Raw genomic sequence first — 22,942 nt, forward strand, 5'->3', positions numbered from 1 at the left:
AGCCATTATCATTATCTCTGATTTCTGAACACTAGTTGCTAGAAAAACTGACTGAAGCACAGAGGGAGGTGTCTTCATTATCTCACTACAGCTCATGTCTTAAAGCCTGACTTCCTCCCGCATTTTCAGCCAGGCCAGGTTTCACTAAAGAACCGAGTCTCTAATTTATCTGGTTTTAATATTGGTATTTTTTCTCCACTTTGTCCTATTCTAGTCATCTTTCATAATAATGCAAGTGACTTCATCAGCTTTCCTATGGAATGCATTATCCAAACTGGCCTCCCGAGGCCGCTGGCTTTTCATTATCAGGGTCGAAGTACAACCACTAAAATGCCAGTCAGCTGCACTACTTTATTTTCTCATTCAGCAGCCTCATAGTAGAGGAAATGTATTTCATCCATACATGCAGTAATGTGAGAGGAAACCACTTCCCACATACACAAATTTCTGACTCATTCCTTTCGAATGTGGCTGAAACAACTGCTGAATCCAAACATAAAAAGCTATGATAGCCATTCAATAGGTTTTTTCCAGGATTTCCAGTATGAGGAGGAGGATCACAGGGTGATGTCTTGTAACTAGAGCACAGATTGGAAATTTGAACCTCTGGAGTGTGTTTTCAGTTCAATGACTCCATTTACTAGCCTTGGGCATTTGGTCTCCCCTCCTAGGTTCACCTATGTAAAATAGTTAGAATAATATACCTCTACTCATTTTGTGGATCTGCCTTGCTCTGTTTTTAGAGGGAGTGGCTCACATGCCTGTGATGTCATGTTAAGATCCAGATATTAAAAAGTATTATACAATGGTAGAACAATAACATTGTTACACTGCTGTCATCTCCCTGATTTTTGGTAACAGAACATAACATTTTCTGTCCATAGCATTCAGAAATTGAGCCTTCCTGGGAAAGGAGATGTTTGCAGCTAACAAGGGCATTTTGTTTACTGCTTCACAGAAAATCAACAGCAGATATCTAATCCTATGATACATTAAGTAGAAGAAATGTAGGGCTTATTACATGTGCCTTCATAGCTAGTCTCGCTTGTACACAGGCAGAACTAATCTCAGTGAATTGAGAGGTCGCTAATTGAGGCTAAATTTGAACAGTAGTAATTAGAAAGATGAATGAACTGTATTTTTCTCAAAGCAGATTTGATTTAATAAATTATTCCACTTATATAGCCACAGTTGCTATGAAGCAAAGAAAGAGAAGGTGCTTTGCAGAAGCGTAGTAGATTTACTGGGTAACTGAGACCTGAATTTAGATGATCTACCACATCTTTGATAGGAAAGCTTCAGCTCTCCAGGGAGTTCTGTAACAAACCTGTGATGCATTAACTAGCCACTAAAAGGTACTGCTGCATCCAAGGAATCACCTACAGAATATGCATAAAAGGGTTTTAGGATATTGCTGAAGTGTAAACAATGTGGCATCCACTTGCTCAGTTACAGAACTGAGTAAAACTAAGTAAAACCTAAAGGCTTCTTAATTTGCTCATTCCTTGACCATCCTTCCGTGATGACACCTTGTAAGGCTGTGTTGCCCACTTAACTACTTAAACAGTCTACAGTAGATTACAAAATGTATAAGTAAAGGTAAGAAGATAAAAAAGTAAGAAGAAAAGTGGTCTTCAAAGGTTTCTGATATATTCTAGCCCCTCTTTTCTGTCAGCTGGGACACACTTGCACTTAAGAAAGCTATAGCCACAGCCATCTTGCTGTTGTGAGAGGTGATTTTAAGCTGAATAGATGTACCCAAGCCAGATGTGATGTGATGTAGTGATCAGCATGTGAAGATTCAATAGTCCAGGTGCCAGCTGTTGTAGCAATTCAGTGTGATCTTTAGCTGGCTTGGACAGCCCATCATGAAGCCCAAGCTGTTACATGCTCGCTGCTCTCATTAATTGTCAGGCTCAACTGAAGATAACTCAGGTATTCACTCATGTTGCAGTCAGACCTCCTAAACGAGTATGAAAAAGGCTAACTCTGTAATTCAGCTGCAGGACTTGCAAAAGTCTTTTGCAGCCAGATCATTTTGTAGTCCATGTTGTCATGAAGCTACAAATTGCTTATACTGGCACAGCACGGAGAGAGGCACAGGGAACAAGTGCTCGCTAACAGGTGTGTGGAACAGCAGCCGCTTGTGCCAGCACTGCCACTTGAAAATTCACTCATCAAACTGTGCCTTGATGCACCAGCATTCACCTCAGCTCTGGAGCAAGCCCACTATAAAGCTGGCTCTTCAGAGTGCTCTAAGGGGACAAACAGTCAAAGACTGCACAGAGATTGATAATTGCTCCAAAGCCTTGTCGCGACTGGTGCATTAACAGCTTACTGCTTGATGGCTTCTCAGGCTCTTACACAAAGATGCCAAATAGCATATGAACAAAACCACAGGATAGGAAGCTCACCCTCTTTCCAGTATTCACAGCTGATAAAGCCTTCCTAAAGGTTTTCATTCAGTATTTTTCAAAATGGGTTAAGAATCCACCCTCGCTCAGCACTGCAGCATGGAGCACTCATCTGATGCCCAAAATCACAGCTCTCTTGCCAGGAAATTTGCTGTACTAATGCTGCTGTCCTAAGCAGCTCAGTCTTTAATCTGATTTCTTTGTTTCTTATTTCAGGCAAGCCGCTGTAATAGCAGCATTCAGCAAAGGCTGCTAAGCCACTTGGCATGTCTATAAAACTCAGCCATGTTAGCTGTTCTCTTGCTCTTCCCAGTTGGCCAGGGGCCTGCTCGCTTGCATTTAAGGAGGACTTTAATGTGTTTGCACTTCTGTGATATTGCACAGATCAGCATGTAGTTACTGTTTTATTTCCCTAGCTGAGCTAGATAAATATTGAAAAAGACTTCTATGGCCTACTTTTATAAGGAAAGTAAATCTTTATAAGTAAAAATTCAAAGTTAAGCTATAGCTTGGGGTTTTTTGGAACCATCTGTGCTCTGTGTATTTAATCATATTTCTGTTGTTACAGGATTTACTGGATACATTTTATAAAGTGCATTAGGAGATCCACAGGGATGTGATCCACTCAGAGGCTATGACCCAGTAGGATTTTTGGCAAATGATTGTAATAGGAGCAGGATCAACCCAAGCCTGTCATCCTGTTAGTATTTTAAAAAGCTTTCTCTGAGACTGAGAGATAAATAGTAATCAAAAGTTGATAAAAAGATGTGACACGTTGTAATTTATATCTAGTTTGGATTTAAATTGCAATTTTTAGAAGGAAAGAGTTGTCAAGTAAGCACTTTGTATGCTCAACCTGAATACAAGCTGAAAGTATCCAGCTGCTGAAAGTCACTGTTGTTCCACTGAAAAATATGGGTGGATCAATTCTAGAGAAGGAATCAGCTATCGGGATCAACATAAAACCCACTCAAAAAGAGTCACCCACAAAGGTAATCTTCTCTATTTAAATTATAGTAGGTTTTTGAGAGGCATTTGTTACAAATCTACACGAAGTTTCATGTTGGTAAAACAGTGGAGACAAAACTGGAGTCAGAGAACATCGAAAATATAGCTGCCTGGGGACAGCCCACAGTCCAACTGCAGAAGCACTGGTCACTGGGTTAATGACACACTGAAACCCCTTTTGTTGTATGGGAAAATAAAATCCATTAGAAAAACCTATAGAGACATCTAGCTCTATGACCTAACTGCTGCAGTTGTCTTCCATACAGTGGTATATTATGGAGATAAGTAAGCATGATAAAAATGTTATAATAACCTTTAAAAGTGGGAGACTGGAAATGCAATGCTGTTTTTACTTGCAAAGTGTTTCTCATGCAAGTGTCCCTGGGAGATGTTTTATAATAAAGTTTGAACGAAATACAATAAAAATCAAATCAAAGCTCTTTCACTACATATCAAACGGAACAGTCCAGGTTACAGCTTACAAGGTTACAAGATAATTTACTTGATGAATTTCTGCTGCTGCTGCTGCTCAGAATTAAAAAAAAAAAAAAAAAAAAAAAAGAGAAAGTAGCTCAAAAGGTAGTTTACAAACAGTTTATATTTAAAAGCTGATGTTGTCAAGAAATCAAAATTGAAAGACTCACAGAATTATTCAGCAAGCTGCAAATATCCATAAATTAAACAGAAATCAGTTCTATTCCAGGATCAAAAGCAGAATTTTGCATGTGCAGCATTTTATTTTCAAGTATGCATATGATAATTACTGCATGCAAAAATGTTAATGTATTACATGTTTCATTTGCACGAAAAAGTTATGCAACTACAAGCAGAGCTCAGCCCCACTCTGTGTGCACCCCAACAAAACTGCTTCATGTACAAGTGAGGAGTGTAACTCCATGTCATTGTGTGCATGAGGTTATTCAAATTCGATATCTGAACATTGATTTGAAAAACAACAGCTGATGTAGAAATCTAATGTTCACGTTGTTATTTTTTTGGCTACTGTCAGAACTTTCCAAGTGGACTAAAGGGATCCAGTGTCATTTAAGATTTGCTGACTTGTAAACCAGAGAGCCTCCTCTTATTGGTATTTTTCCATTCACAAATATAGGTCCAATGTGTCTTTAGTATGAAAGGTATTTTTGCTAATGACTCATAAAGTTCTAGGTGAAATTAATGCTCTGTGCCAAAAGCTGTCTCTGTAAAGGTGTAAAGGCTCTCAGGTTAATAGGGATGATTCTAGTCCTGGCCGATTTCCACAGGGTGACTGTTCCAAGGAAGCTGGCAGTGGTTTTTATGTAAATGAGTCCATTATCAGAGCTGTATGTATCTGGTTACTAGTCTATAGGCCCTTAAGGGAAATTGGCATCAGTATTTCCAAGGCAAGCACTCTTTTTCTTAATGTTCCAAACCCTGTTGTTTGTTGGTTTTGCTTTGGGTATTTTTGTCTCTAAACAACAGTTCCAAGTTAATAGTTTGAGGATTAAAGAACAGATCATATAAGTGAAAGCTAGTTCTTAATCCCCTAGAAATATAACACGTTTGGGTTACTTAGCTCTATTATAATTTTTTTACAGAATCCAGTTAGATAAGCCACAGTAAAACAAGCAGGGCATGAAAATTAACCAACTTATGGGTTGTTTTTTCTTACATAAAAACCACGTTGAAGACTTCAGAAACCTTAAAAAAAAGCAGGAAAAGAACATGTGGGAAGCATTTAGACAGTAGAAAGACTTTAACCTTGTATTAGCTGTGGGCCTTCCAGTCTTGCTGAAATACTCACCTGTTGGTTCACCATGACCAGGTACAATTTTTAGGCTGTCAGCTGAGAACCAGCCTTTATCAATCTGTTCTGCGTTGATGCTGGGGCCAGCATTAGCCAACACTGCATCCCCTCAGGGAAGGATATAAAACCTCTTCACCCTTCTTGCATATATTTCAACCGTATTTCCTGACAATGGCAAGTATCTGCCTGACCTTGTTTGCTGATCTGCATAATTTTACCATAATTTTTATAATCTCTCCTTGTGGTATAATTTAGCAAACAGAAGGTAGCTTTATTACTGAGCTTTTTCTGAATCAATAGTGCTGCTCTCATTGCAAAACTACATGTTATGATTTGTTTCTACTTGAAATATTGAGGCTTCACCTGAAGATGCGGGATGAAATGCTGGTCCTGTTGGAGTTTTGTTGTTGTTCTTTGACAGGATCAGGGTTTAGCTGCCAACTCTTTGTGTTACACAAAGTGTGTGTTATATAGAATGCCTGTTTTATCAGAGCCAGAAATCAGGATCCTAGTTATTGAGAAAGCAGTGCTGTAATACTGCCAGCTGGGAGCACAGCTCATTAAAGGTACAGTGTTATACAGTATTTTAGATACCTTATTAAGTATTGTCATAAATGCACGGAATAAAGTGATGTTCTAGGAGCACCTGGGTGAACAAATTTGAGAAATGGGGGTGTGAGTCATAACTGGAGTTCAGGATTCAAAACATTTCATGCCAAGCGGTAGAAAGACATTCAGTTAACCTCTCATGTCCTGATAATGATGTTGGAAATGCTTTCATGCACTGCAATATTAGACTTATGGCTGGCAGGGAAGTTAAGCATACTTCTTTTGATATATTCTGCTTAATCAGTGGTTTGGGTATCTCACTTTAGATATCGAAATTGGAAATTTTTTTGCAAATAGCCATAGCTATGAAACAGCCAAATGCAGGACCTGGCACTTCACCTTGTTGAACCTCATACAATTGTCCTCTGCCCATCAGTCCAGCCTGTCCAGACCCCTCTACAGAGTCTTCTCCAGCAGATCAACACTCCCACCAAACTTACTGAGGCTGCCCTTGTCCAAATCTTTGATGAAGAAATTAAACATAACTGGCTCCAATACTGAGCCCTGGGGAACACACCACTTGTGACTGGCACACTGCCTCAGATTTCTCAGGCAAGCTGGGAGATTGTCTCCTAATTACAGACTACAAGGGAAACTCTAGCTGTGATGAAATCAGTGGAGTTGGGCTGTTGGCTTAAAGGAGCTAGCAGTTAAGTTTCTTTTAGGTTAGTAGCATTGTAAACAATTTGCTTTAGGAATGTTGTTTACTCAGGGTTTCCTGAAGGTCATCCTTATGTGTCTGTGCTCAGCTGTCATTCAGACTTATGACCTTGTTTCACTCATGCTACCACCTCTAGAGCCCATCGACCTGCATGAATAAATCAGTAAGGACATCTGACAAGCACCTGTCAAGCAGCCTGAGAGACAGCATGGGGGTGGCAGGCAAAGGGGAGGTAAAGCATGTCACAGTTGTGGTTGTTCCCTGGAATGCTCTGTCAGAGCATTGGAGATGCAGCTGCTACATTTGAGCATGATCACATGGAGCTCCCCACGTGCTGGTCTCTTCGGGGAACTCACTGAAGCGAAGGGATCTCTCACAGTATAGCTGTGCTGTGCAGAGAAAGAGGTCACAGTGATCTTCTGGAGCATCTGAGCACTCTGTGGGGCCCTGAGATCTATTTACAGGAGCTCCGTGCAGGACTATGGACTGTGTTACGTTGCACTTAACACGAGGACTTCTGGTCCTGAACGTGGCCCTTGGGCATTGATGCACTGTAACAATTAAATAACGACTAACAAAACTTGCCTGCACTGCTGTGTACATCTCATACAAGCTGAGGGAGACATCATAAGTAAAGCAGTTCTTCCACCTTGTGGTTAGAGAGACTACTACTGGCAGGACCTGTACATCAAAAATCAGACTGCATATGAGCACTGATGTTAAACAGACCAAGCACACATTGCAGGGCCCCTCTTGCAGACTGATGCTACAGGTATTAACTAGCCACGTTTTGCAAAGTGAACATCTGTCTGCATGTATGTATTTACACACATGTGTACACACAAACAGCTTTGTAATGCCCTCTGGCAATCCCAGCCCACAGGGGCTATGAGACCTGGGTAACAGCAGCTCCTTCATCCTCCTTGGTAAGGAGAGGCCTCGACTCAGTGCAACAGCCAAACTTTGACACTCTGGTAAAACGTACTGGTGTGGGAACAAGGTGTGAGCATGTCATAGATGAGAAAAATGGGATCTCTTCAAAGAGAGATTGTAACTGATTTCTGCAAGCAATGACACTAGAATAAAAAGGAACTATTTAGAGGGAGTGAAAATATATCTGTGCTTCTCTCCCCATTTCTTCTCTCTGCCTCTATTTTCTGCTTTTTACCTCTGGCTATTGAAGCAATCATGTAGTCTTCACTGTTTGCATCAGGGTGCAAATTCAGCACAATTGGGTCCAGCATCTGTAGTCAGTTGCCATGAAGCAAAACTTGATTTTTAAAGCAGTAATTAAACATCAGTTTTGCACTAATGCAATAGAGGTATATGAGACATATAATTTTGCAGTAAATGCTGAAGATTTACACTGTGTGAAACAGTGGAACACACTGGCTAATAAACTTCAGTGCCAGTAAATGAATACTAATGTTTTTAATGGTCCTAAATTACATTATTTCTGAAGCAGGATTAGCTTGGTTATATAAGAGGGACTGATTTGGTTCAAAGAAGAATAGCAAAACATGAAAAGAACAGGCTGTTTAAAATCTACGTCTGCTTCTCAGATGTTTGTGTTCTCTAAAGAGGCAGTTTATAAATTACATGCTATCCTCCTCCTCCTCCTCCTCATCATTCCAGTTGTACCAGCTGGCACCACTCTACATGGAGTCCTCTTGCAGTAGTAGGTCTTTCCAAAACAGTATAAAAATCAACCCTAGTGTATAAAATTCCATTTTTGTCACACAGGCTGCAGTTGGCTGCCAAAATAGTACTCTAAGATAAACTGTCAAAATCACAAGTCATATCAGGCCAAAATTTGACTCGGTGTCTCACATGGCTTTACTGTAATAATGCCCCAAGAACTGTATCTTCAGTTTCTTTTGCTCTTCAGTTCTGCAGAGTGATACGTGATTATTTAAAGGAGCTGAACTTGTCTCTTCTCTATGTAGTTTTCTACTGCAGTTGGCAAAACAGTTTCCATTGACCACAGAGAGTCCAGACAACTATCTACATACCTGACTTCTAAACCGGCTAAAAGCAGATGAGCCATTTAGGTGAAGGCACATCAGCCTTTCTACCATCTGATATGTGACACCAGGAGGTCACCGGTGTTGGGGGAGAGGGCGGGGCGCGCAAGGAGGTTCTTACGGGAGAGAAAGACCTGAAATGTTCTGCTGTGAAAATACAAAACCAGAAAACAAATGTTGTGTTTATTTATTTATTCACTTGTTTATCCATACATCAGTTGAAATCTCTTAAAGCAGCCCTACGAATTCTGGTAACTAAACGACGCGTCCCTCCACACAACCCACGTCCCCAAGGACGCTCAGGAACCACGGTCTCCCACGGCGCCATGATGGTGGTTGGGTGGGGCTGGACTACAACTCCCAGCAAGCCGCGCGACAACCTCGAGCCCACCCCGCGGGGGTGTCATTCACTGTGGCCGCAGTGCATGATGGGAGTTGTAGGCGCACCGCGACGGGGTGGGCGGTGTCGCGTGCGCGCGTGCGCGGCGGCGGCGGACGCGGCGCGTGGCAGGAAGCGGAAGGGGGCGGGTGCGCTCGGAGCCTGACGTGTCCCTCCGCGGCCGCCGCTCGCTGCTCGCCGGGGCCGCCATGGGCAGTGAGTACTGGGGGCACGGGGGGCTCCGGGGGCCGGGCGGGGGCGACAAGGGGCGTGCGGGACAAGGGTGGGTCCCCTCGCACACGGAGCTCGCCCGCGGCGCGCCCCCCTCACGGGCACCGCGCTGGCCCGTTCCCCCGCGCCCCCCCCACACACGCTGAGAGGTGGCGGGACCCCTCTGGTTTGGCGGCTCCCGCTGGGTTGTTGCGTCTCCCCTCCCGGGGATGGCAGCTGATCCCGGGAAGGAGCTCACGTTGTGTGCCGTGCCAGGCTGAGGTGCCGGGTGCGGTGCCGGGGCGGGGGTGTCACCTCGGGCAGGGGGCACAGCGCTGCCAGGGGCACTGCCAGAGTAAACGATAAACTGTGTCTGCAGCCCGGAGTGATCCGAGTCACTGGGAGGCTGCAGAGTCCCTCACCTCGAGGAAAAGCTGCTTGAAAAGCGTCGTAGCCGACTGGAATATTGTTGTAGATGTAGGGCAGAATCTTGGTTTGCTTTAAGTTGAAAACCACGATCCAATGTAACCTTTCAGGCATAATCACTTGAAAATAAGTGTACATCTTTTGTGGGCTGGTCTTAAAGTGTTACCAAGTTGCCACCGGAGTTGCAGCCTGCCATGAAGAAGTGGAAGCCACCAGTAGTTTCGGTTCTTCTCTGCTGTCGTGTCTTTTTAGTTCAAATCAGTCCAAAATATGAGTGCAGTCTTAGATGTGTCTTAACCAGGCTACCATTAACTCTGTTTAAAATCAGATCTCTCTGCTCATGGAGAATTGTGACTTTGCAAGTACCTTCTTCATTTATAGGCTTATTCTAAGACAGACTTTTCTGATCTAAGGATGTGTCCTTTTGGCTGGGAGAGAATCATGGCACAAGACGTTCTATAAAGTAACTACAATTGATGCTTGTGAACAGTGTGAGGAATTTTTAAGCTGTGTGGCCCACAAGTAATAAATATATACAATATCCAAGGTACTTTTTTCTCAAATATCAGGCTCAGGGAGAAGCTACTATGAAGTAAAAGTTTCAAGGGTATTGATAAACTCATGGAAAGCAATGACCAGGGTTTTTTGGTGCTGTCAACCTATACAGTGAAATAGAAAAGCTCTTGACTTTTTTTTTTTAGTTCTTTTTCCAGTTCATACTGTACTTAAAATGTACTAGCTGAATCTCTGCCTATCTAGAACAGATAAGAATTTAATAATACAAAAAACTCAAACCACAAACCAACCAGTCAACAGAAGATCCCCAAAACTGGGCTTTTTAGTATGTAATGTACGTGTCCAAGTTGAATTTTGCTTGAGCTTTTCCCAGTATTCCTTGTATCTCTGTGTTCACTTTGTCTTTTGACTAATTTCCATACAGTAAAATTTCTTGAAGTGATCAAGCCCTTCTGCGTTATCTTACCTGAAATCCAAAAGCCAGAACGGAAGGTAAGTTAATAAAATTTTCTTCATAGGTTTGTATTTGTGTATTGTAAAATGTTTACAGGTTGCATTTGTGGGATTTGGGGTTTCTTCTCCCTGCTGGGAGAAGGGCAGGTTTTGGCACAATTGTTTTTAGTGAAGTGCTTATCTGGTGCATCCTGTGTTGTGGATGGGGCTGTACAAGAATATATTTGCTGGTAAGTGCAGTTGTGCAGATTTGGTTATGCCACAGCAGTGTGTGGTGAGATGTTGGAAGCAGTACAGAGTGTAAACTAGAGTGGGTTAAAACAGCAATACTTGAAAATCTTTTCTTCATAAGTTCTAATCTAAGATTATTTGCTAAAATAAGCTGCTCTGTATTATTGTTTCTTTCTCATCCTAAACTCTTTCTAATAAAAATGTAAGACTTGTTTCTGTGGAAGGACTAGAATTACCTTCCATTGACATAAGCTTGTTTATTTGGATTAAATTTTCAATAAAGCTTTGTAATTTTCCTTGGTCTTATGTGGGATAAAAGGGATGAACTGTAAGTTATTTTCTTTAGGATGTCCTGTACTTTGTCCCTTCACAAGAAAATCAGATGTGCTACTCTGAAAGTTTGCTTGATTGACTAGGTCTTGTTATCTTGACAGCTTTATCATCTGGTGTTGGATTTTGGTTTTGTGTTTTTTTCCCTTTAGATTCAGTTTAAGGAAAAGGTACTATGGACAGCTATCACACTCTTCATCTTCCTAGTATGCTGCCAGGTATGTTTCCTTCTCCTGTTTTTAAGGAAGAGCTGAAATGTTTTAAAGCATGCTATGAAGTCTCTAATTTAATCTCTGCTTGGAAATGCAGATCCCCTTGTTTGGCATCATGTCATCAGACTCGGCAGATCCTTTCTACTGGATGAGAGTGATTTTGGCATCAAATAGAGGTATGGTCAGTCTTTCAGGAGGGCATTTTTTTTTAGCTTGAATGAAAATGGTTTTGGACTTGTTCTTACGTTGCACTCTATTTTAATGAAGATAAAAAACTGAAGTAGAGAGGGAAAAGTAATTTTTTATATTCTGTAAAATCATAAACCGGTGTGGCATTGGGAAAGGCACAGCTTACAAAATGAGTTTATGGTTGGCTGTGTGCACTCTATTATATGCATAAAACCTGAGCATTTTTTGAGGGAAATGGTTAGGGAAGAGACAGTTCCTAGTTACCTGCATTGCTGCTGTTGCAATCTTCTGTAAATATTCCAAGGTTTGTGATTTGTGTTTCAAATCATATTATATGTGTGCTGTGGTTTCCTGGGTGACATCTTTGAGTCTGTCTCACAGAAGATTGAAATACACTGTAGTTTATATAGATTTCAGTTTCTTGAGGAAACTTTCTGATGCAGGTATGGATTAAGAATGGTGGCAGTTTCCTGAGTTCACTTTGTCATTCTTTATTATTTGGGCTGTCTTATCAGTCTATGTCATACCTTGTTTTATGCAGACTAAATCTGTTCTTGACAGCAAAAGTCTTTTTCAGTGGATGTTGTTTTTGAGGTACTGAGCAGTACTGCATACAAGACTGACTTCTAACAAGCTTATGTTATCCTTTTACATATATGGAAATATGGAGTTTTAGATCTTCTCCATCATGATGTAAAGCATGGGAAAAAAAAACTTTGAACTTCAAAAGTGCCTGGGTATGGTACACCCCAGTATTTTCTTTCATTGTTCTTCTGTGTCTGGCAGGCACGTTGATGGAACTGGGCATTTCACCCATTGTCACTTCTGGGCTCATCATGCAGCTCTTGGCAGGTGCTAAGATAATTGAAGTTGGTGACACCCCAAAAGACAGAGCTCTCTTCAACGGAGCCCAGAAATGTGAGTAACAGCTCATATTGTGGTTTAGAGTTTCTGTCCCCAGCAGTAGAAAGTGTAAATTTAATGTGTGATGAATGGTGGAGTCAGAAACGTGGTTTTCTGTTGTGCTGTGTTCATGTTCTGCTACAGATGTCTGTACTTCATCAATCTTTTACTGACTGCTCTCTGGCTTGTTGGCTGTTAAGATTCAGAAAGGTGTGAAAAGGAAAAGTATCTGTGCAATTGGCTTTGCTGCTGTAATCTCCCTGGATAAGCAAAGCGATATATAGACTGTGGGGACTCAACTTTTGAACTGTGATGGTCAGTATTAACCTAAAAAAAGTTCATGGTGATTAAGATGTTTGTTGTAGCTCTTTATACTTTGCAGTTTCAAGCATGGTTCTTTCTCAGCAATAAGGGGTCTCTGTGCTCAGTTGATAATGACTTTTAGAAAAAAATGAGTGTTCTTTAGCTATTTAATGCTGTACCACACTTCTAACTGATCTGTTTACTGGAAAATAGAATCATAAATTGCTAAGGGAGTATCTTAACACCCTCAGAGTTTTCAGTATCTAAAGCAGTCTTTGGTAACCAAACCCACTTGTTTCTCAGGATATTTGTTTCTGGTTTTTTTGTGTATTTCTATTTTCCGTGCCAGATTTCAGATCACAAACTTAACTTGTCCTTGATTTTAAATATCTTGTGACTTCTGCATCCCTTCCCAACTGTTGTGGTTTAACTCTGGCTGGCAACTAAGTATCACACGAGACACTTGCTCACTCTCCCTCTAGTGGGACACTGATTGCCCTGTGTCATAAACTCCAGAACAAATACATACTTTTTTCTTTTTATTCTGCAGTGTTTGGAATGATCATTACCATCGGACAGTCTATTGTCTATGTAATGACTGGAATGTACGGAGACCCATCGGAGATGGGTGCTGGTATCTGCCTGCTTATCACAATCCAGGTAATTTCTAGTCTTCTCTACTTACTCTTCCCCTGAAAGGGCCAAAAAATCAGCCTTATGGACAGCTTGCCCCACATGCAGAGGAAAAAAAAGGATCCAAGTGTATCATCTTCTTCATATGGTCTTTTCTTATCTTTTAATATGTGTCATTTTTTTAACAAAATGAGAAAGGCATGAAACTAATGCTGTGTTCCTTTTTCTACTGCAGCTTTTTGTTGCTGGATTGATAGTTCTGCTCTTGGATGAGCTCCTCCAGAAAGGATATGGTCTTGGTTCCGGCATCTCTCTCTTTATTGCTACCAATATCTGTGAGACTATTGTGTGGAAAGCATTCAGCCCCACCACTGTGAACACAGGGCGAGGTAATGTGGTGTAGACCATGTTCTTTACAAAAATTTTGTACAAAAAGGCAATATCTTTTTTTTTTTCCCACTGTGTTAGCAGAATGGCAAATGCTGTTACTGGCATCTGAGCTGTGCAGTTGACATGTAGTGAATCTTGCTAAGGCAGCAAGTGCTGCTGTGCAAAGTCCAAACACAAAGACATTTCCTTCTCAATTTATGGTATCACACAAGATATTTACTGAACTTGAATTGGAGAAATCCCATTCTGAATCCTGTAGTACCAAAGTATCCCTAATGGAACAAAGCACTGAAATGTGGAGATAATCACAGCTCACCTCTAATTTGTTTTTCCTTTTCTTTTCGAAGGCATGGAATTTGAGGGAGCCATCATTGCTCTGTTTCATCTTCTGGCTACTCGTACAGACAAAGTCAGAGCTCTTCGTGAGGCCTTTTACCGTCAGAATCTCCCCAACCTCATGAACCTGATCGCCACCATCTTCGTCTTTGCCATTGTAATTTATTTCCAGGTCAGTTGGAGTGACAGGGGTTGTAAAACTGTATGGAAGTAGGTCCACTTCCTTCTGCATTTCACTTCTATATTTTCACAAGACTAATTTTTTTTACCTGCAACATCTGGTTGTTCATTATGCTCTGCCTTTTCTTAATCAGTTCCCACACTTGCTGTAGCCACACAAAAGACTTGAGACCTACTTTGGTCTCTGAAAAAAGAAACCAAAAAACAAAGAAAAACCCGGATGAAAATGCACATGTGATATTGTCTAACCCAGCTGCTATTGCTTTTTACTGGAGAATACTTTAAAGTCTCTAGGCCTGTGTGTCTCTTACTGTTTGTTGCAGCAAATATATCTGTTGAAGAATACTGGAAGTTTTAATGTTTCTTTTCCTGGATACTTTTGTTCAGTCTTCTTGTAGACAGAAGAAGAAATCTAAAGTTTCATCTTTCATCCCTTTTTATGTGTGTGTGTTTAGACAATCCTGCAGGATTGCAGGCCCTTTGCAGAAGAGTTCCCCTGGAAGCCCTCTGGAAGGAGTATGTCTACTTGCACAAAATGATTGCAGCTTTTTTCTGTTGCTGTCAAGACCTTGCACTTGTAGTTTATGGCCTTTGATATGGGTTCATGCCCAGATGTAATAGGGGATTTTCTTTTGAAAACTTTTCAGGGCTTCAGAGTGGATCTTCCTATCAAATCTGCTCGCTACCGTGGCCAGTACAACACCTACCCTATCAAGTTGTTCTACACTTCCAACATTCCCATCATTCTTCAGTCTGCCCTGGTGTCAAACTTGTATGTCATCTCCCAGATGCTCTCTGCCCGCTTCAGTGGCAACTTACTGGTCAGCCTGCTGGGCACTTGGTCTGTGAGTATCCCTTCTAATCTTGCATACAGCTTTATAAAGCACCATTAAAATGTGTGGTCTCTGAATATTAGGATGTGCTTCTGCAGGTGGTCATGCACACTAAACTCCTAAATTAGTAGTTTGTTTAAGTTAATGGTAGTGTATGAGACCTGCTGTGATGAATGTAGAAGTTAGGTTTTCATTTATCTTTTTCCTTGGGCTGTTCTTTGCTGTCAGAAGTATTTTTTCTGTTCATTATTGCATTTCTGCTTAGACAAACTACTTGTGATAGTTGAGTCTTTGTGTGCTGCTGCAGTACTAATGATACACAGTGGCACAAAGGTGATACAAACCCAGGCTTAGTTTAATGTCTAAGAAATAGTGAGAAGGTTGGTGACTGCTTTCTTCCTTCTTCCAGGACACATCATCTGGAGGCCCTGCTCGTGCTTATCCAGTTGGTGGACTCTGTTACTATCTGTCACCTCCAGAGTCCTTTTCTTCAGTGTTGGAAGACCCTGTACATGCAGTTGTTTATATTGTATTTATGTTGGGCTCCTGTGCTTTCTTCTCTAAGACGTGGATTGAAGTCTCTGGCTCCTCTGCCAAAGATGTAAGTTTAAAATGGCAAATTATGTCAGCTTACCTGATGAAAACAGGTGGAATGTTGCAAGAATAAGACTTTCTGCTGAAATAGCTGTTCTGCTGATAATATTGTTGGTATAAACAGGGACTGTGTCTTTCTTGTAAGTGGGGAGGATGGTTTCTTTACTGCTTTTTCAAAAGCAACATCAAAACTCAAATAGTTGCTTTCCACTGGCATTAGGGAATTTAGAACTTAGAAACATCTGATCAGTGTGAGAACAGGCAAGGTAACAGGAGAGGTAGAACTCCTTCAGTGCCACATGGCAGGTGCACCATGTAGAAGGCAGTTGCCACTTAAGAACTTGCAGGTAAAGCTCAAATAGCCAATGGGATAGAGAGTTCTGAGCTTCTTCTGTGGGAAGATTAACTACAGGTTTTTATTTTTATCTTGAGAGTGCTGATAATGGAGAATGTAGTGCAGTGCATTAATGTGCCTGAGCCTAGCTTCTCACAATTTCCATTTGCTACAGGATATTTAGTATTCAGGAACTATATCACTCTGAAATTAGAATTGGAAAACAAGACGGAAAATAGCTGTCATCGTGGTGTGTTTATATTGTGTGGTTTTGTGTAGGAAATCAAGTTTGGCAGCCATATGGAATGGTTTAATCCATTCTTTAACAAATATGTAATAGTTGCACAGTTACTGTAACAGCACGAGCACTCTTGTTTTGGACTTGCATCTTGCTGCTTGTCAAGGCATGCAGGGATGCACTTGCAGCCATGTATAGTCAGGTTTTTAGTTCAGAATAAGCCAATGCACATTTTTTAACACTTTAATATACTTCCCTGATACTAAGTAAAATTATTTTAAGTTCATGTAAACAAGGTTTTCCACTATATAGTGGAAAACTGGCAGCTTATTCATCTGAAAGTGCGTTTTTTCAGTACGTGGAATCAGTGACAAACACCTTCAGAAATTCCCCTGCTAGATTTTGTTACCTGCAGTTGTCAGTAAAATGTTTGCAGGGTTCCACTGTAACCCTGTATAATTGCAGAAATCCAATTTAAGAATAATGTTTCAAGAAAGGTTTCTAAAGTCTAGTTTCTAGTATTGCCCCACAAATAGCTCCACTGAATGTGGAAGCTGAAACTGAGTAGACACTTCATAGAATGGTTTCACTAACATCTACTAGACCCTATTCAGGACCCTATTCAGGAGAAGAGTAAGTGGCAAAACACGGATTGAATTATATGTATGAGAGCCTACCAATGTCCAAATTTTCCTCTTCTCAATAGCACTGGAATTATCGAAAAAGCTTTGTGTAATTAACATGTAGAAAAGTGCCTGTGATTACAATCAATCTGAAGTTAAAATAGTGGATATTTTAAGCTCAGATGAATAATGCAGAAAATAATCCAACCCCCAAAACAATACAAAAAAAAGCCCAAGCCCACCACCATTTACTGCAATGTCTTCGTTCTGTTTCCTCATAGTACTGCATTCCCTGACCCTGACAAATGGCACTAAACTTACTTGCTCCATTCCTTGATTCAATACAGGTTGCCAAGCAATTGAAAGAACAACAAATGGTAATGCGAGGCCACAGAGAAACTTCAATGGTACATGAACTCAACAGGTGAGCTACACATTTCACTGGCTGTTTATGCAAAGTGTTATGGGCAAACACGTGGCAAATTTTGCTTTGACTTCTATTTTCTAGATCCTAGAACACAGATATTCTTTCAGCTTCAATGTTACATGCATGAGGCATAGAATATTGTCTCATTAATGGAAGATTTGTGCAGTACAGCTTATTCTTACCTTACAGTTAGAATTAGCCTTAAGTTCCGGAGCTTGTATTTTCCTGTTGTTAAATTTTTTCATTTATATAATTTTTTCAGGGTAGCCACAAGCTTAATCACTGTGCTTAGTTGCATGGTAGACTGTAATTAATACCTTCTCCCTTAGCATAACATTCTTTTCCGCTCCAGTCAGGTTGAGCTTTTCATTTCCTCACCCAGTGTACTGGCATTGTTGCATGTTCCTTACCTTGCACTGTAGACCCATAAGAGAAGAGAGTATTTTCCCCTTGACTTTTTTTCCATTCATGTAGTTTCGCTCTTGTTTTCTTAACCACCTGGTTAGATTATCTCTGTAGTGGTCTTTCTGTTCTCAGTGGGATTGCTTTTCTAGAAAAATCCTGCCTCTGATATAGTTACTTTCCATAGATCCCATGTGTGACTAACCCTCTGTATTTGTAACTATCCTGAACAAACTCTAATGGCCCCTTTTCTGTTCTTGTTTCGTGTTTTGCAGGTACATCCCCACAGCTGCTGCCTTTGGTGGGCTCTGTATCGGTGCCCTCTCTGTGCTGGCAGACTTCCTGGGGGCAATTGGGTCTGGAACTGGAATTTTGCTTGCTGTCACTATCATTTATCAGTACTTTGAAATTTTTGTAAAGGAACAGAGTGAAGTTGGCAGTATGGGAGCTCTTCTTTTCTAAACCTAGCTTCTCATGGACCCAGGAAAGAGGGGAGGGACATTCTCAAAAGGGTAGCCAGTCAGGTGAAAAGAAGTATCATAAACTTGATAAGGTTGTTCTATAGAAACACATATTTTAATAATGTTTCCAAAGCACATTCCCTTATGTTCAAACTTTTCTAGCATACGGTTTGCATTTTATAAATTGATGAGGAAAATGTGCAAAAAATTTTTTCTTAAGAAAATTATTTTTTAATTATGTGTTAGGAGAGTCAGCTTTCTGACTTGGATTTAGTTCAACAATTCTTGGGATTTTTTTGAGCCCCTTTCAAATTTAGTAACCAGAAGCCTTTACAGGTTTTAATAAATGTTTGTTAAATGAATGTTTGGAAGGGATTTTTTCCATTTAACTTGTTTTTGCAGCTCCTTTGCAGTAATGGTGAGAAAAATCTCTCCATCTAATGCTCAAGTTTCCATGATTATGGTTGTAAGCACAAACAGTGTTTAATGTGTTTGGATATTTTTTCAGTATGGCAGATTTGGAAGGCAGTTGTTTCTTTTTACTAAATGATATCTCTAATTCCAAATGTCTTGTAATTACTACACTAGACCTTGTTAGATGTTGAATATTGGCTTGAGACTGTTGTCAAGTTTCTGAATAAGAAAGGAATGTGTCCTTTCCCACCACCTCTCCTCCATAAGCAGAAAACTCAGGTCAATCTCGATTCTGCCAGAGCCTGTGCCTAAGAGTTGCTGCTTTGAAACTTGGTCAAACTGGCAGCTTTGTAAAGCCTTCTACTTAGTTTTCATTGCCATTAGTGGCAGTACTGCTGGTTCTGATACTGGCTGAAAAAAATGGGTGTTATGGCTGCATAGATGCAAATCTGCTTGTGCTCTTTGCTAGAGCACAGTTTCTCTCCTTGATAATGAATTCTGGTCTTGTAGCGATCGGGATGTTATCTGACTACTCATATCTAGTGAATTTTGAGTCTCATTACCACAAAGGACTGTGGAAAGAATGTATGTTACTTGTCTGTTTCTATAGATCTAGATATGAGACCCTTGTCAGATAACCCCACTAAGGGGCTTATGTAGAGGGCTTTTCCATCCTGTAATCTCATGGATTTGAGTGGTACATAGAAAAATACTTTCTCAGAAGGTATTGGGGCTTCTCCTTTTTTTGAAGATCACACCTTCAAATTGGGGAGGTTACAGCAAAGGCTTTAATGGACCAGAATAATACTTAATTTTCCATTTAAATTTAGATTGTCAGTACTAATCAGGTGCCTAGGACCAAATGCAAATATTTGTGTACGAGTCTTGTAAATACACTTTTCCTCAATCAGTATTTGACAACATGGAAACCAAAATGAGGAGTTGTAACGCTGGGATGTTTCTCTACACTGCATCAACATGCCTTCTGTGCGTTTTTGCATGTTGGGCTGACAGTATATGAGTCACTGCTCCTGCTGGGAGTGGTGGCACTGTTATGGACCCAAGGAGCACAGATGACATTCAGAAGCCCTTGTTAATGCCCTGAGCTCAGGTACCAAATGCCTGAGGAATCTGCAAATGTGGAATGAGATGCACCTATCAACAAAAGTCAAACTCCTGGGGTGAGGATCACAAATGGAAAAGGAATAAAAGTATTGGGATAAAGGATCCATGAAATTCTATCAACCATTCACTGCTACTTCACACTACGTTCTATCATTTTTCTGTTTTTCATAAAGTGCTGGTGCACCACAGCACAACTGTGATGTGACATGGGGACAGTTAAAGAGTGACTTTAAAAGGAGAGGGAAGGAGCGTAGTGTGGTTCTGCTTTGGGTATTTTTGTTGTTGTTGTTTTTCCAGGAAGCCCAATGCAAACTTTGTTTTGATATAAAAGACTCCACTTTTTGGGCATGAAGCTCTGGCTGGGCTGGAGCTGTACTTGTATTTTTGGTCATATCATCTATTTGAACTGGTTGCAGTTTAGACTGTTCTCTCTTCAGTGTCTAAGCAGCACTTGTTCTGTGCATCTGTATTTTTGTTGTCTAGTGGTAAAATCTTTGTCTACTATGAGGCAGCTATGTCCTCAAAGCAGGACCTTCTGGTCATACAGTGGATGTTCACAAAAAGAAATAATGCCTAAAAAATCTGCTTTATAATGAAATAAAGTGCATCTTTGGAGCTAATGCTTAGTTTGTTGGGTCTTTTTTCTGAGTTGCAATTCAAAAGGCGCTGCACAAGTAAATAGTGGGAGAGTGGGGCCATGATGTATCAGTTTAACAAAAACTGTTTCCATTGGAGATACAGTGCCAGTCATTTTGTAGCATGATAGTAGTAATAGGATGTTAATTGAAACAATGCAAAGCTGCTGATATTCCCAGTATGCCCTCTGAGTTCCTAAACTTAGAGTAAGGGAAAATTTTTACTTCCCAGTACTTGAAAGCAAATTTGCTTAAAACAGTGGTACTGGATGCAAGAAGTTCAGCCAAGATTTTGGTTGTCATTCTAAACAGCAGCTTGATTTCTCCCTTGCTGTTTCATTTTTCACCGGGAAACTTGCATTAATAACTGTGGTTGCTGTAGGAATATTCTGTCATCACACATGATCACAGAACTTATTGGGGTCACTGTGGATGTGATGAGTTACCTGCAAGAGCTGGGGGAGACACCAACACCAGGGCAAAGCCTGAGATCCTCTTTCTGCTGGTGGCATTTTAAGTGCAACATTCTTGGCATGTCCTTTTCTTCTGCACTGCAGGTTTCCTGCAAAAGCTTTTCCTGTAGCATTTAACTGCTGGGTGTTTGATTTTTGTCCCTTTTGCCGTTATTCAGGAAGCCTTAAAAATCATCTGTTTTATTCTAGTTCACTTACTCCTAGGGCCCATCTCCATATAATTTTGAGATGGCAAACAAATGGACTTTTTTTCCTGATTTCTCAAACATTTTGTTTGTTGTTTTTTTATATTTTAAAATAAATAAATAAATTACTTTTGGCTGCAACTTTAAAGGTTGTTGCTTTACTCTAAGCGTTATATGGCTGTGCTCCCATGATTTCTCCAGGGGGTAACCCTGTCCTTCCACTGTAAACAGACTGATTTGTGAAGCAGATTCCTCAACCAGCTTTCAGTAAAGGAGGAAGCCAAGTGGCTTGATAACTGCTTTCCCTAATTGTCCCCCCTTGCAGCAAGGAATAACAAGCTTTAGGTGGCCTTCAGTTTTACCGCAGCTCTGAGGAGTCTCTCACAGGTTCCTGTGAGCTGCTTGTTTACAGACGTGGTGGGACATGCTGTGAGGTCTGCAATGAACCTGGACTAGTGAACCTGCTCCCTGGACTAGTGAACCTGCTCCCTGGACTAGTGAACGTGCTCCCGCAGTGTCGCTGGTGCTGACGGCAGGCTGGAATCCTTCTCGCAGCGAGTCTGTCCAGCTCCGTGCTGGCTGCGGGGTGCAGAAGGGGGCTGTCGGTGAAAGCGTGCAGGGGGGGACAGCAGTGACAGCTCTGACACTCCGGTTCGCTCGGTATTTCGGCCGGTCCTCGGCTCCTCTGCCAGCTTTCTGCCAGGAAAGCCCAGCCTTCGCCGGCTGCCTGCCCGAAAAGGTCGCGGTTTGAAGCGCGGCCAGGGACGAGCGGCTCCGCCGGCCCCGGCCCGAAGGTGTTCAAACAACGCCGGCTCGTCGGGGGGGCTGCGGCTGCCAAAAACCGCCCCGGAGGACAGAGCCTGGCATGGGGAGCATCTGCCCGCCGGGTGGCAATGTTACACTGCGATTCCAGGCACCGGCTCCGAGGCAGTTTGGATTAGGGAAATGCACGTTAAATTCCTTCCAAATGTGTGTTCTTTCTTTTCCTTCCCTGCTACGCCGATGGGCGTCGTACAAAGTAAGAAGTTGGGAGCGGAGTTCGCCAATATTTATTTGTATTTCCTAGAGCTGGGGGCAGGATTGAGGTTGTTTTAAGCTGAAATGCTGAAAATAATCTTTTAGGGAGTTCATAACATTTATAATATTTTCTAACATTTTTCAAGCATGCTAGGTGTCAAGGGGCAGTTGCTGTTACAGCCTTTTAGTCTGCCACTTAAGCCTAGGCTGAGACAGTCCATGGGATTGGAAAAAAGACAAAAAAAAGAAGCATTTAAAAGGAAAATCAATATTCTAAGCTGGGGACCTAATTAGGCAGCTAGACTTTAAGCTGCTGGTTTATAATATGCCACTGGATGGATCTGCTAAAATTGAAACTCTTCTGTGGGCCAAGTTGTAGCAATCCTCTGGCTATTGCCAACGTGATGCCAGCCAAGCTGGCAGTGCTTGGCAGAAAGGAAATACCCTGACAATTGGCACCTCCTTTGGCAGCTGTATCAGAGGGGTTGGAGACTGAATGAGCACAGGCATGATATACTTTGTCATCACAGAGGGGGCTGTCAAGGTCAGAGATGAGATGCCAGCTCTGAGATATTTCTTGTTGGAGAACAAGAAGACTGGGCCAGTCAATTTTCCAGTAATAGGAATACCTGAGAGCTTAAAACAGAGGGAACAAATAAAACAAGAGAACAGCAAAGATATAATTTTTTTAAGAAGCTGTTTCAGACATTTTTATATTGCTTTGGAGAAAATCAGGATGCATGACATATATACAAAACCCCAGATTCCCCTTCTTAGATATTAAGGCTAAAGTGGATGGTTCCAAAACTGGTATGAGCTGGGGCCTGGGAGAATATTAGCTATCTGAAATCTCAGATGAGTATTTTCCACTTTAATCTTCAGTGTGTCTGAAGCCCTCTGATGTTCTTACAGCTCTGATGTGTCTCTTCTGTGTACCTGTGGTGTGAAGATTTATAAAAGAAAAATGCAGCAGCAAGCAGGGAACAGC

At 41.3% G+C, this 22,942-nt stretch overlaps 1 protein-coding gene across 1 annotated transcript; it reads left to right on the plus strand.

The window, feature by feature from the left end:
- Positions 1-9,012: 9,012 nt before the first annotated feature.
- Positions 9,013-20,264, plus strand: SEC61A1 (SEC61 translocon subunit alpha 1). Its single transcript, XM_051788597.1, has 12 exons — positions 9,013-9,097; positions 10,458-10,525; positions 11,200-11,265; positions 11,357-11,435; positions 12,235-12,366; positions 13,205-13,314; positions 13,523-13,676; positions 14,025-14,185; positions 14,841-15,038; positions 15,436-15,627; positions 17,163-17,239; positions 17,920-20,264. The coding sequence occupies exons 1-12, from the start codon at positions 9,091-9,093 to the stop codon at positions 18,104-18,106; spliced, it is 1,431 nt and encodes a 476-aa protein (XP_051644557.1). The 5' UTR covers positions 9,013-9,090; the 3' UTR covers positions 18,107-20,264.
- The last annotated feature ends 2,678 nt before the right edge of the window (positions 20,265-22,942 follow it).

Source organism: Manacus candei, unplaced genomic scaffold, assembly GCF_025592945.1.
Source record: "Manacus candei isolate 608988 ecotype Guabito, Panama unplaced genomic scaffold, ASM2559294v1 h1tg000025l, whole genome shotgun sequence".
Taxonomy (NCBI): domain Eukaryota; kingdom Metazoa; phylum Chordata; class Aves; order Passeriformes; family Pipridae; genus Manacus; species Manacus candei.